At 37.0% G+C, this 15,722-nt stretch overlaps 1 protein-coding gene across 1 annotated transcript; it reads right to left on the reverse strand.

The window, feature by feature from the left end:
• Positions 1-14,444: 14,444 nt before the first annotated feature.
• On the reverse strand, positions 14,445-15,449 carry LOC127542014 (olfactory receptor 7D4-like). Its single transcript, XM_051967487.1, has one exon. The coding sequence runs from the start codon at positions 15,447-15,449 to the stop codon at positions 14,445-14,447; it is 1,005 nt and encodes a 334-aa protein (XP_051823447.1).
• Positions 15,450-15,722: the final 273 nt, after the last annotated feature.

Here is a 15,722-nt window from a genome sequence, read left to right on the forward strand (position 1 = left end):
GCTGATAACAATTCTAGCATCAGTATATTTTAATTGTTTTTTTCTTGTTTCTTGCAAAATTTTCTCTTTGACTTGGAGGGTTTCAAAATTTGGCAATAATATTTTTATGTGTTTTTCACAAAGGATCTCTTTGAGGTGATGATCAGTGGATTTTTTTTTATTTCTACTTTCCCCTCATGTTCTATCACTTCAGGACAATTTTCTTAGATTATTTCTTGCATTATTGTTTCAAGGTTCTTTTTTTTTTTTGATCACAGCTTTCAAGTAGTCCAATTATTCTTATGTTTCTCTTTTGATCTGTTCTCCAGATCTGTTTTTTTCTTACAAAATGTTTTACACTCTGTTTCATTTTTTTCATTCTTTACACTCTGTTTTGTTATTTCTTGATCTTTTATAATTTCACTGGCTTCCCCTTTCCCAATTCTAATTTCCAAAGAGTTATTTTTGTCTGTATGATTTTATCTCCTTTTCTAGTTGGCTAACTTTCCTTTTTCATAATCTTACTGTTTTTCTTAGATGGCTATTATTTTTATTTTTTTAAGTTTTTTCCTCAATGTCTCTCATTTGATTTTTAAAGTCTTTTTCTGAGTTCTTCTATAACTTCTCTCTAGCCAGGAACCCATTTAATATTACTCTTTGGGGTAGATTTTTTTTTACTTTATTGTCCTCCTCTGAAGATAAACCCCAGTCTTCCTTCTTCCTTTAGTAAATTTCTATACTTGGGTTCTTTCTTGTTTGCTGGTTTATTATTATTATTTTAAAATAAGAAATATTAGTGTAAGCTACTCTAATTGTGGGGTGGAGAGATGATGCCTCTAGCTTCACTTCAGCTCTCCCTTCTGACCTGGAACCTCAAACCAAGAGTGCCACAAGCCAGAAGCCAGCCTGTCTCTGCCCCTTTGCACTTCTGGTGTGCTGGTTCTTTCTGGCCCAGAGCTTTATCTCCTGCACAGCCGCGTGTGGTATTCCTCATCAGCCGAGGTTCTCTCAGTCTTCCTGGATTCAGACCCCCAGTTTCCCATGTTGCCTGGAAGTAAAAGTTTCTGTAATTCTGAGGCTCTAGCCAAGCCTCGATAGCTCCAGGGATATCCACTTAGTGTGTCTATGGAGATAGCCTGGAGGTGTTTGCACTTCATACAGGTTAATTCCTGACCTAGGTTCTTCTTCAGATTTTCTGGGTATTATACCAGCCAAATGTTCTTGATTTTTCACCTATGTTTGCCCTGAGGCACAGATTTGTTCTCTTTGTAGGGGAAATCTGGAGAACTTGAAATTTTTTAGCCCTCTTCACCTTGCACCTGAGCTTTTGCAGTAGCCTCCTTATTATTTTCTTTATCTTGTCTTTATTCAGTCCATGCTCAGCTGCCAAAGTAATTTTCATAATGCACAAGTCTCTTTTTTAAAAAATTTTTATTTAATAATTACTTTATAATGACAACATTATTCCTTGCACTCGTTTCTTTTCCGATTTTTTTCCCCTCCCTCCCTCCACCCCCTCCCCTAGATGGCAAGCAGTCCTTTATATGTTGGATATGTTGCAGTATAGCCTAGATACAATATATGTTTGCAGAACCGAACAGTTCTCTTGTTGCATAGGGAGAATTGGATTCAGAAGGTATAAATAACCCGGGAAGAAAAACAAAAATGCAGATAGTTCACATTTGTTTCCCAGTATTCTTTCTTTGGGTGTAGCTGCTTTTGTCTGTCATTTATCAATTGAAACTCAGTTAGGTCTCTTTGTCAAAGAAATCCACTTCCATCAAAATATGTCCTCATACAATATCGTTGTCGAAGTGTATAATGATCTCCTGGTTCTGCTCATTTCACTTAGCATCAGTTCATGTAAGTCTCGCCAGTCCTCTCTGTATTCATCCTGCTGGTCATTTCTTACAGAACAATAATATTCCATAACATTCATATACCACAATTTACCCAGCCATTCTCCAATTGATGGGCATCCATTCATTTTCCAGTTTCTAGTCACTACAAATAGGGCTGCTACAAACACATAGGGGCAGCTAGATAGTATGGTGGATGGAGCACCAGCCTTGAAGTCAGAGGACCTGAGTTCAAATCTAGTCTCAGACACTTAACACTTCCTAGCTGTGTGACCCTGGGCAGGTCACTTAACCCCAAATGCCTCAGCAAATTAAAAAAAAATAACTAAATAAAAAAAAAGTATCATGTAAATGATGAAATGAAACCTTTGCTCCTGGCTTGCATAATGCACAAGTCTCACCATGTCACTTCCTCCTTCTGTTTAAGGTGCTTCAATTGCTTCAAAATTAAATATATAATCCTAAAACCATTAGTAATTTGGTCCCATTTTATATTTTCAGTCTTATATGTTACTATCCACCACATCTTCTGTGATTCAGCTATACTGGTTTCCTTGCTTTTCTTTCATGACAAATCCACCTCTTAATTGTCTTGACATTAGCTCTTCCCATTCCTGGAACAATCACCATTTTCAAACCTCCCAGATCACCTGAATTCCTTCAAGATTCATCTCAAATCTCATCTTTGCAGGAAGATTTTTTTGATTCCCTATCTCTTCTCCTTTGCTAGTGTCTTCCTACTGAAATGACCTCCCATTTATAGTGTATATATCCTGCATGTGTGTAATTCTTTGTATTTTGTTTCATCTATTATAATAGCTCATCCAGAGCCAGATGTATGATTTTACCTCTATTCATGTTCTAAATACTTAGCACTGTGCCTGGCACTTACTATGTGCTAAGTTTTTATTTAGTACTATGTACTAAATAAAAGCTTGTTGATTATGTATTTTGTATATACCTAAATATGTATGCTTTTCTCCTCTATGTTATAAATTACTTAAAGGAACTTTCTTTTTGTTTGTTTCTGTAACTTTAGTCCCTAGCATAGTCATTGGTGTAATAGATGTTTAATAAATTCTTCTTGGCTGATTTATTCTATGGATAAGGAAGTTTAGGATCAGGGAGAGTGTGACTTCCTGAATATGGCAAGAAGTGGTCTGAAGAAGGATTTGAACCTAACACTTATTGAGTCCTGTGGTTAAGCCTAGAAGTATTAGTATCAATGCTAACTATAGTAATATTGGCCTGATTGTGAGTGAACTAGGGATTTTCAGTAGGCTACTGGTATTTTATGTTCCTTTGGCTTAGACAAAAAATCCCCCTCAACTCATTTCTAGAATACTGCTGAGTAAGTTTTTTCTAATTCTAGTCTTTGAATAGATTCATGAACAAAATAGCATTTGTTGAACTCTTAGTATATTCAAAGCACTGTGCTAAGTGCTGTGGATGAAAATAGAAAACATGACAGATTTTGTACTCACGGAGATCACATTCTTATAAGAAGAAGCAACACAGGTGGGTTTCAGCTCCATGCAAGTGAAAAGACCTTCTGATCCTTAGTCTAAGTAACAAATGAGGTAGAAAAGTTTCTTCTTTAATGCCATTTCCATTGATAAGAACATATTTGCTTCTTTTTCTTTATTATAGCTTTTTATTTACAAGTTATATGCATAGATAATTTTACAGCATTGACAATTGCTAAACCTTTTGTTCTAATTTTTCCCCTCCTTCCCCCCATCCTCTTCCCCAGATGGCAAGTTGACCAATACATGTTAAATATGTTAAAGTATAAATTAAATACAATATAAGTATTCATGTCCAAACAGTTATTTTGCTGTACAAAAAGAATCGGACTTTGAATAATGTACTATTAGCCTAGTGAAGAAAATTAAAAATGCAGGTGGACAAAAATATAGGAATTGGGAATTCTATGTAATGGTTCATAGTCATCTCTCAGAATCCTTTTGCTGGGTATAGCTGAGATGTTGAGCCATTGGACAGTTCCAAGGATTTAGGTGGGAGAACTTTGTTTGCTAGGTGTTTGAGGAAGCTAGGCTTGCAACAAGTTTAGACCTAGTTGCTAGGTTGCATCTCCACATCATCCCTGATTTGCACTGAAAGGGACATGTTAGAAGTAGGGGACTAGTGCTATTGGTCTCATGGTCCTAGAATATCTCCACTGCAATTGGGAGGAAGATGGAAGTCCTTGTATTTGTATTCCCAGGCAGTGGTATAGCTTACCTGGAACTTGCTGCTCTCCCTCAGGATGCCTTGTGGTTTTAGCTGGGCTGGATCGCCTATCCTCTCAGTGACAATCATTTAGCAGTTGGTAAAGGTGGCTGATCCTTTCTCCACAAGGGTTACTCTCCTGGAAGATGGCCTTAGGGGTTGGATCAGAAGTGGAGGCAATAGTCTTAGAGGGAGTGCTATTCTTGAGGATCTTAGACTTATCTGCTAAGTTGTAGATTGCTAGTGCAGTTGGTCATGAGTTGGTTTAGGTGGTATTGAATTTAGTTGGTTCCCTGTTTCACAGGAATTGCTTCCTCAGTGATGGTGGTGAGGGTCAGGTTGCTATTGGAAGCACCATTATTCTTGGGCCTCTTGGGTTCAAGGTCTTGGGAATTCTCTATCAAGGTCTGGAGGGAGATGGTGAATAAGGTACTGCCAGATATTTGACTCATCTGGCGCATGACAAATCTTGTATTTCCCAAAGTGTATGTTGGTGTTTCAGTGAGGTAGTTTGCCTGTCTTATGGGTGGCAATTGGTTAGCATACTCAAGAGCAGACCACTTTTACTATTGATTTCTAGGATAAAGAAGAAATTGATTTTCTTGCCCTTCCAGGAATTCTCCCTTTTGGGCATCTGATCCTGTACATTAGTACATGTTGAGCTCACTCCTCTTCTTGAAATCTCAGGAAGATCAGACTTCTGGAAAGTCTCTCTCACCAGTCTGGTCCTCTTTGTTCCAGCTGATGTGAAGATAGATCAGGAGGTCACAGGAGAGCTAGGTGGCCCGGCAATTCTACACTATCACATAGGAGCTTAGAGGAATGGTTATACACGAGACCAGACAACAACGGTCAGGTTTATCTGTAATTGCATGTGTTTATCAATGAAAATGACAATCACTGCAGGTTTAGGGTATGTTTCTACTAGCACCTACTTTGTGCTAGACATTAAGCTAAGTGGCTGAGATACAAAGAGAGTTAAAAAAAAAAAACAAACAAAAAACCCAACAAGTAGAATCTGATCTCAAGTAGCACACAATTCAATTAAGGAGACAAAATTCAAACAACTATATATAAGCAATACATTAAGGAATTCTGGGAAAAGCTTTTTGCCAAAGTGGGATATTAGATGAGATATGAGGAAGCCAGAGTATGCGGGCATCAGAGATAAGGAGGAAAAAAATTCCATTTATGGAGGGAGGGCAACCAATGAAAATGCTCAGACTGGGAAGATTGAGGATCTTTTGTGAAGTACATGAAGGAGGTCAGTGACCATGCATTGCAATGGATGTTTGAAAGGTGTACGATGTAAGATGACTGGAAGGGTAGAAAGAGGTTGTGTTATGAAGCTCTTTAAAAGCCAAAGAACATCTTAGACTTGATACTGTAGAGAATATGCAACTATAGTTTATGAAAGAGTTAAAAAGCATGTTTTATTTATTTTTATTTTTTCACTAATTGATAATACTTTATTTTTTCCAATTATATATAGACAAATTTTAATATTCTTTTTTTTTATAAAATGAATTTTATAAGTTTTCTTCCTCCTTTTCTAAGAGAGTTAGCAATTTTATATAGGTTACATATTTGCAATGATGTAAAATCTATTTCCATATTAATCATGTGAAAGAAGAAACAGGTTGCAAAAAGGTTGCAGTTTGTAAAAGGAAAAACCCCACAGAAATAAATTGAAAATAGTACATTTGTTTTGATCTGTATTCAGACTCCATCAGTTCTTTCTCTGGATGTGCATAGTATTTTTTTTTTTTTTATCATGAGTCTTTTGTTTTATGCTTTATGAAGAACTTTTTGACAGCTAAAGGAGGTTTAAATGAAGCAGACTATAGTAATAATCCAGGCATGGGTTTGTGACAGTCAGAGGAGAGAAGGGGACTTATAAGAGAAATATTAACAATGTATAAATGATAGGACTCAGAAAATGATTATAGAAGGGGGAAAAGATAGGGAAAAAGAAGAGGATTCAAGTGGAGGATGGTAGAATACTACACAGAAATATCTAAGTGTGGAGGAGGGGAGGCTTGGAGGATGGGAAAGAGTTTTTATAATCTTATTGACATTTATTTGTTTCTGAGTTACTATCATCTATATATAGTACTTAAAAGAGCCTATTGATTATGTATATTTTAAAAGTTATTTGCATATTTGCAAATGTGTATTTTCATATCTGACTTTTTATTATTCTGTGGGTCTACTGATATTTCTTGACTTTTGTTTTGCTGTTATACATATTTGCTAATATTTTTTAGCTATACATGTACTGCTGTCATGAAGGCAGGCACTATATTATCCTACATATAATTTGGTAATGTAGTCACTGAAGTTTTCTTTTATGGAATATTTTATATTCTGCCATGTCTATTGCATATGTTGTTGTGAATGTGTTATTGCATATGTTGTGCTGTGAATGGCACCCTAATTGCCTCAAATACTCAGCTAATTATCCTTCTTCTCGTAAGTGCTGATTTTTCTTTGGTGTGAAATCTAATTGCATATATAAAGTAAACAACAGTTGATTTTTCTAGAGATTGCAGAATTTCTGATCCTTGGGAAGAATGTCCCCAGAGTGCTTAGCTAATTGAGCCTTGGAAAGACTGAAATCTTGTTCCCTCTTCTGCCTAAGAGAAAAGCAGCAGGAATTTTCTCATGTGAGGCAATGATGCTAGAAAATGTAGAAGTAAACTGAGGGATGCTTTGGAATAGAGAGTTTGTGGCTGTGATGGTGTGAGGAGATTCCACCTGTCCTCTACTCACAGCCTGCATGTATGGGACATGATTGAAAATGCTCAGTATGAAACTGAATCCAAAGAACAGATACTATTTGAGTGGAAGTGAAGAATGCTAGACAGAGATTTTGAAGGCAGCTGTATCCATTATACAAGTGGGAATAGAGCTAGTAATTCTCATTCTAGTCCTCTGTCTCTTCTGCTCATGCTATTTTCTCAATTGAGAAAATGATTTTTGTTTTTCCTAATTCTTGTATTTGTTAAGGGTTTTCCACTTTCAGAAGAACCTAGTTACTTTTTTAGTTCATTTATTTTTAATACATATTGTTTTCTGAATTACGTTGAGAGAGAAAAATCAGAGCAAAAAGGAAAAACCATGAGAGAGATAAAAAAACAAAAAAGAAGTGAATCTAGCATGTGTTGATTCACATTCGGTCTCCTTAGTTCTTTTTCTGGATGCAGACGGCATTTTCTGTTCAAAGTCTATTGGGATTCCTTTGGATCACTGAACGACTAAGAAGAATCTAGCCTTTCCTAGTTGATCATTGCACCTTTTTGCTGTTAATGTGTACAGTGTATTCCTGGTTCTGCTTGTTTCACTCAACACCAGTTCATATAAATCTTTCCAGGCCTTTCTATCACCATCTTGTTCATAATTCTTTACAGAACAATAATATTCCGTTACTTTCATGTACCACAGCTTGTTCAGCCATTTTTCAGTTGATGGGCACCCACTTCTTTTCCGATTTTTTTGCTACTACAAAAAGAGCTGCTACAAACAGTTTTGCACCTGTGGGTTCTTTCCCCTCCTTTATGATTTCCTTGGGTCCTTACAGACCCAATAATGGCACTGCTGGGTCAAAGGGTCTGCAGTTTTATAGCCCTTTGCCCACATCCCCAACATTATTCTTTCCCGCCATTTTAGCCAATCTGAGAGGGGTGAGTTGATCTCTCAGTTGTTTTAATTTGCATTTCTCTAAGAGTGTTTTTTTCATGTAACTATAGATGGCTTTAATTTCATCTGATGTTCTTTGGGCTTGAGACCAATTTATCTCACTCTGAGATTTCTTCTGTGGACATCCTGTCCTTGTCTAAGTTTGTGTTTTGGTCTGCCCTGTCACCCTCGTAACTTTCTATGTCAAGATTATTTTCTGTTTCTTGGTCAATTTCTCCCCTCTCTTCCTCCCCCCACTTTTTTTTTTTTTTTTTTTTTTTAACTTTTAAGAAGGAGCTCTGCTCCTGGGGTATAGGGGGCGCTGTCCCAAGCTTTCCGTTCGGCTCTGAGCCTTGGCTTTGAACACAGCGCCCCCTTGTGTTGCAGGGAGCAGCTTTTCCTGCTCAGTCCAGGAACAGTCTGGTTTCCCAGGTTGCCTTCTGAGCCGGGACTGGAGGCTGCCCCCTGCTGGGCTCGTGCACTGAGGCAGGCCTGAGGGTCTTAGTTGCGGCTTCCTGGGTTTGAGACCCTCTCACTGGCTTTCCCAGAGTCTGTCTGAGCTGAGCTGAACGCCTTTTTGCCCCAGTGAGACTGGCCTTGCTTGAAGGGTTTTAGTCCATCTGGGGCTGGGGACGGGTTTCATTCTGTCAGAGTCTCCTCAGACTCTTGTGGTTTTCGAGGGAAACTGGGAGAGCTCGAGCAGCTTCCGGACTTCACTCCGCCATCTTGGCTCCACCCCCAGCGCTCCGGACATAGTTTTTAAAAGGCATTGTTCACTTTGTGTTTATGTTTTGCCCCAAAGTAACTGAGAAAATAGGGTTGGAACAAGAGAAAAGAGTGAAAGGGAGGGGCCCGCTTTCTAACTGCGCAGAAAGTTCCCTGGATGAAGTCTTGAAACAATTCAATAATATTTTTGTTGAACATTTATTATTAAGCTCCCCCAAAGCAAAGAAACCCCAGTAAATGTGTCCCCAGGCACTGAATCAGCCAGTCTGTCAATAAACATTTGTTGAGTGTCTCCCACACACTCAGCACTGCCCTAAACGTTGGATACAAATATAAAAGTGAAAAAAGGCAGATCCTGCCCTCAAGAAGCTTTCAATCTCGTGAGGTAACACATCGCACAAGAGGAAGCTGAAACCTGAGGAGAGGTCGAGGCGAACCTCAGTCTTCCGGCGGAAAGGAGGTTCGGTCATGAGCACAAACTCTTACTCTTTTCTGCCATTTTCATACGGCTGGCCTTAAATAAATCTCCCATTCTGTTTTCCTAAGTAATTTAAAAGGATCTTATTCTTCCTCCTTTTCATAGGCGGGAATAGAGCGCAGTTCCTGGGGAGATAAAGTAGGGGAGGAATTGAGAGAGAGTGGTTCTGCCCCCAAGGAGGTGGGAGCCAGAGGCACAGAGACAGAGACCGACAGATAGGCACATACATGGAGAGAGAGACATACACAGAGAGAGAAGAGGGAGAGGGAAAGGGAGAGGGGGAGAGAGAGAGAGAGAGAGAGAGAGAGAGAGAGAGAGAGAGAGAGAGAGAGAGAGAGAGAGAGAGAGAGAGAGAGAGAGAGAGAGAGAGAGAGAGAGAGAGAGAGAGAGAGAGAGAGAGAGAGAGAAACAGAAATGTTAATTGTCCTCTCCATCCAATTAACACTCCCAGTCCCTGTTAACCTACAATTTTTGTGAAATTCTGGAGATTTCTGCAGCTATTCTTTCTACATTGTAGATGCTTTAAAAAATTCTATTTAGTTTGGTGAATGTAGTAAGTAATTTTTCTTCCTCCACTTTGCTTTTCACTTTAAACTCCATTTGATTGGCTTTATAAATCTTCAGTAAAATGATTTTTTAAAATCATTTCAAAGAAATTCAATTGAACCAAGATTTAGTAAAGTCTAACCATGTACAAGGCACTTCTTTAGGTGCTTGTGGACATAAAGACAACACAAAATAAAACAATTTATTTCCTTTGGAGCTCACATTATACTGGGGAGAAAAAATATGCAAATAGATAAATACCTATATTCATACATATTGTATAAATATACAGATTGATAAGTGCCTCTTATGAATGGCCAGTATCTTTTTTATGTGGGAATGTGGGAATAGCTACATTTTCTGCTTTATCCAGAAATAAAAATTTTATTCTCAGACTCGTCTTAAATTTCTGGTTCCTTCCAATATCTGCATTCCTACTCCCCAAATTCATGCTTACAATAAGTAACTACAATGAAAACGTAACTTGTGCTGCTAACATTATTAGTTTGTTATTGAAGACTTTTTCATTATTAGCAACTGTTTATTAATTCCTTTAATTAGAATTGTGCCAAAGACAATCTCCAGTATTGCATTTTTAAATGGACAGTTTTGACAAATCTTGGGAAATTTTCTCTCATGTCCTAAATTTATTCTTCAGGGAGATAGAAGATGTTTACACTCTTCTTATGACAGAAAAACCTTGGTACCCTTAACAAACATTCCAAGTTATAATTATAATGGGCAAATTTCTCTCTCTTATTTTTATTCACTATGTTCTTGCTCAGCTTCTTTTTTTATCTTATCCTTCTTACTTTACCCTCCTATTTCTCACTTCACCCACACATGCCCTCCCCTACTATAGAGTCTCAATCCTATGCAACTCTCCAAAGGTGCCTCCAAACTCCCCCAACCTCAAAATCTCCTATGATCTTGTTCCCCAGTTTTTTTTTTAATGAGACAGTTAGGATTAAATGACTTGCTCATGGTCACAGAATTAGTAAATGTCAAGTGTATGAGGCTAGATTTGAACTCAGGTCCTCTTAACTTCTAGAGTAGTATTTTATCCATTGTGCCACCTAGCTACCCCATCGCTCTTTTCTCACTTCTCTACATGTTCAGAAGACTTTCATTTCCTTCACATGTATGTATTATTTCCTCTTCAACCCAGATGAGAGTAAGCTTCCAACATTTCCATCCATCTACCTGCTTCCTCTGTATTATTTCTTCCATTTATGCTTCATTTTAATATTAATATAACTGCTCCCTTTTATCTTTTCCTACCCAATTCTTTTTTTTTTCAGAATCACCCCATCATACACAATTCAACCCCAACCTTTTTTAAAACTACCTTATTAATGACATCAGTTTTAAAAATACTGATATCATATATATGTAATAAATAGATTGACCTCAATGAGTGCCTTATAATTAACCTTTTTTTTTTCTAGGTTGGGGAGGTAATTTGGATTAAGTGACTTGCCCAGGACCACACAGCTAGTAAATGTCTAGTAACAGGCCAGATTTGTACTCAAGTTCTCTTGGTTCTGGGGCTAGTGTTCTATCCACTGTACCAGCTAGCTTCCCTATAATTAGCTTTTAATGTTTTCCTTGTGTTTCCTCTGAATCTTTTCTATTAAATTTTTCATTGAGTTCTAGTCTTTTTGTTACACATAGCTTTTACAAAAAGCTTTTCAGTTTTTTTCTATTCAGAATTGTATTCAACTTTGCAGAATAAGTTATTCTTGGTTGCAACCCCAGTTATTTTGTTTCTTGGAATATGCTACAAGGCCTAGGGTCTTTTAGAATGGAAGCTGCTAGGTCTTGTGAAATTATAGCTTCATTTCCACATTATTTAATTTTTTTCTTGTTCTTGACAATATTTTCTTCTTAACCTGGGAATTCAAAATGTATTTTTTTTTTAAATAAGTTTTTATTGATAGAACCCATGGCAGGGTAATTTTTACAGCATCATCCCTTGCACTCACTTCTGTTCCGATTTTTCCCCTCCCTCCCTCCACCCTCTCCCCAAGATAGCAAGCAGTCCTTCACATGTTGAATAGGTTACAGTATATCCTAGATACAATATATGTGTGCAGAACTGAACAGTTTTCTTGTTGCACAGGGAGAATTGGATTCAGAAGGTATAAATAACCCGGGAAGAAAAACAAAAATGCAAGCAGTTTATATTCATTTCTCAATGTTCTTTCTTTGGGTGTAGCTGCTTCTGTCCATCCTTGATCAATTGAAACTGAATTAGCTCTCTTTATCGAAGAGATACACTTCCATCAGAATACATCCTCAAACAGTATCATTGTTGAGGTATATAATGATCTCCTGGTTCTGCTCATTTCACTTAGCATCAGTTCATGTAAGTCTCGCCAGTCCTCTCTGTATTCATCCTGCTGGTCATTCCTTACAGAATAATAATAGGAAATTCAAAATGTAACTCTTTCAGTTTTTCCCCTGGGTTCTTTCAGTTTTTCTATTGAACTAAAGCTTTCTCCCTCATTTTATATATTTTATTTTAAAAAATAGATTATAATAATTTCATTAAATATTTCCTAATTACATGTAAAGCTTTTTAACATTAATTTAAAAAAATTAAGTTTTAAATTCTTTCCCTCACTCCTGCCCCATCTCTCCCTGATAGGGCAAGCAATATGATATTGATTATACATGTGAAATCATGCAAAACATAATTCCATATTAGCCATGGCCCTTTGAGATTGTCTGGGACAATTGTCTTAATCTAAGTAGTGAAATCTTTCCAGTTGATCATCCTTACAGAGTTGCTGTTACTATGTAGGATGTTCTCTTGGTTCTTCTCCTTTGTGTGGATTCTGATATCTTCCCAGGTTTTCCTGAAACCATCCTGCTCATCATTTCTCATAGTATTGTCGTTTTCTATCATATTAGTTTGTAAGGTTGATGTTACAAGATGATGGAACTTTTTGATGTGGACCTATGTATCAAGTTTATAAGTGACTGAAACAAATAAAAATTGAAAAGGATTGGAAAAAACCCACAACTTGTTTAGCCATTTCCTAATTGGTGCGTATTCTCTCAATTTCCAATTCTCTGTCACCACAAAAAGAGCTGCTGTAAATATTTTTGCATAAATGGTCCTTTTTCCTTTACTTTGATCTTTTTGGGATACAGGCATAGTACTGCTATTCCTGGGTTAAAGATTATGCACAGCTTTATAATCCTTTATAACCCTCATTTTTTAGGGAACATTTTGTTATTCCAATACCCAAGAGAGTGGAGATGAATTATTTGAAGTCACTTTCCTTTTCTAAAATGAATCACTTTGAGCATAAACAGACATTAATTATTTTTGGCAGAAAGACAAATACTGTATACTACTCAGGTCCCTGCATAATTATTTGTCTTCTTCATACTTTCTGAAAGATCCTCAGTCCTTTGTAATTCTTGATAACAATTCTTGTAGTCAACTTGCATAAAGATCATTTTAGTTAGAGATGCCCTAATGGTCTGCATTACTTTATGGAGTAGTGAGTTCCGTATGACTGTAAAAACACAAGTAGAATTTAGAGCTAGAAGAAAGCTTATGTATCATCTAGTCCAGTACTTTGGGTTTTCAGATGAGGAAAATGCAATTTATCCAAGGTCACTAAACAAGTAAATAGTAGAATTTCACTTTATGTCATAATGTTACTTAAAGTCTCATGTATTTCCTACAACTACATAGTCAGACGTTTACATATTTACAATATGCAAAGAAGACTTTCATTTGTCAAAGACTGACATAGAGAACTTCTAATGTCTATTGCAGAACTAAATTTCTATGACTTCATGATTCTAAGGTGAAGGAAAAAGGTCCAAGAATAATAGCATCATCATTGTTAATATTAATAACAATAGATGATATTCATATAGCTCTTTAAGATTTGCAAAGCATTCCACAAATATCTATTTGACCTTTATTACACCACTATTAGGTAGATGCTATTATATTTCTATATTAACATGTGGAAAATGTATTTAAAGTAAAGTACTATATGAATGTGAGCTATTGTTATTATTATTTAATAGATGAAGAAACTGAGGATGAAAGCTGTAAAGTGACTTGTTTAGGGTCCCACAGTTTATAAGGATCTGGAACAGTTTGAACCCATATCTTTCTGATGATGTTATTTCTCAATCCATCAGGAAATGGTGCCTCCTAGCAAATCCTTATGCCTTGTGTGCTAGAAAATAGTTCTAGAGTCTAATCATGATAGACAATTACACTGGATTCTTAGAGGTTTTGCTAGCAAAACACAAGCTCTGGTAGGATTTGAGAATATGGTGAGGCTTTGAGAATGCTCAAATATGTACTGATATCCAAGGAACTATTTAGTTAAAGTAAAAAAAAATTGGTAACCTGTTAATTTTTTTGGCTAATGTAGCACATGAAGACCACATACAGAGGTGTTAGAAAATGGACATTTGAGTTGATGGAAGAATAATGCGTAGTAACAAAATCCCAATTGTTTTGTTCTTCCTGAAATCTGATAGGAATTTTACAACATTTTGTGTGCTTTTTCACATATCATTTCATTAGATCCATACACCAGAATTTGTGGCAAGAAGGCTGCTGTAATGTCCATTAGACAAATTAAAAGATTGAGGCTCAGAGAAATGAAATGACTTGCCCAAACTACACTAATTATTATCCAAAGACTAAATCTTCTAATATTAAATCTAGTGCTTCTTTAGCAGGAATGAGTGTTATCACAAAGTAGGCTGTGAAAAATTAGGGTACAATATCAAGGAAAGTCCAGAAATAGACATGATAAACTGTATTAATAACAGTAAAGGGATCACACAGCCAGTTAAGTAGGACCTGAATAGTTCTGGGCTTCATCCTTTGAATTCAAGTTTTCTGATTGCCAGACTTTGGAACCCAGAGATTGATGCCACATTCCCAGGGCCATATGCAATCACTGAGAAGCAGCTGTTCTGTCAATGAACTTCCTCAGGGATTCCTTTATGTCCTTATTCCTTAGACTGTAAATGAAGGGGTTCAGCATGGGGGTGACAACAGAATACATCAATGAGGCAATTGAGATCTTCCAAGAGGAGTGAACAACTGAGGAACTCAAATACACTCCAAGTCCAGTGCCATAGAATAATGAAACAACAGAGAGGTGAGACCCACAGGTAGAAAAGACTTTATATTTTCCCTTGGATGATGGTATTTTCAATATTGAGGAACAAATTTGACTATAAGAGAAAAGGATCCCTGTGAAGGGGAGAACACCTAGCAGACAAGTTACAACATATCCTAAAATGTCATTGATAAGGGTATCAGAACAGGAGAGTTTTATAACTTCACCAAGTTCACAGAAAAAGTGGGAAATTTCACGTTTTGTACAGAAGGACAGCTGCATCACCATTAGAATTCGGAGAATGGAGATTAGAAGACTAATAGTCCATGCCATTAGAACCATGAGGCCACAAATCCGTGGATTCATTATGGTGACATAATGCAGAGGATGACAGATAGCCACAAAACGGTCATAGGCCATCACAGTAAGGAGTAAGGTGTCTAAACAAGCAAAAATTATGAAGAAGTACATCTGAGTAAAGCATCCAGCATGTGAGATAACCTTAGTATGTGTTTGTAGGTTCACTAGCATCTGGGGGACCAAAGTAGTCACTAGACAGATATCTACCAGGGACAAATTGGAGAGAAAGAAGTACATGGGAGTGTGAAGATGGGAGTCAGAGCCAACGGCCAGCATGATGAGAAGGTTCCCAACCACAGTGACCATGTATATGCTGAGGAAGAGCCCGAAGAGGGGCAGTTGCTGCTCTGGCTTCTCAGAAAGTCCCAGGAGGAAGAATTCTGACACACTTGTTTGGTTTTCTGGCCCCATGCATCTGATATATCTGCAAGCAAAAAGATACAGGAAATTGACAAAATAGAAAGAGTCACCTCTCATTCTGGGATAGAGAGAACATTAAATTTAAAGTCAGATGACTGAAGTTTAAGTCCAAGATCTACCACTTTTGTTATTTTAGACAAATCACTTCCCTTCCTAGGCCTCAATAGCCTCATAAATAAAATGGAGTTGGATTAGGTGATCTCTAAATTAATTTTCAGTTTTTAGATTTTTGGCAACTCCACAAACCATACTTAGAAATGAAATTATGAAAACTCTTCTCAGGGGTAATATTCCTTTAAGGTCAAATATATTAAGTTAAACATTAAATTA

Source organism: Antechinus flavipes, chromosome 1 (assembly GCF_016432865.1).
Source record: "Antechinus flavipes isolate AdamAnt ecotype Samford, QLD, Australia chromosome 1, AdamAnt_v2, whole genome shotgun sequence".
Lineage (NCBI taxonomy): Eukaryota > Metazoa > Chordata > Mammalia > Dasyuromorphia > Dasyuridae > Antechinus > Antechinus flavipes.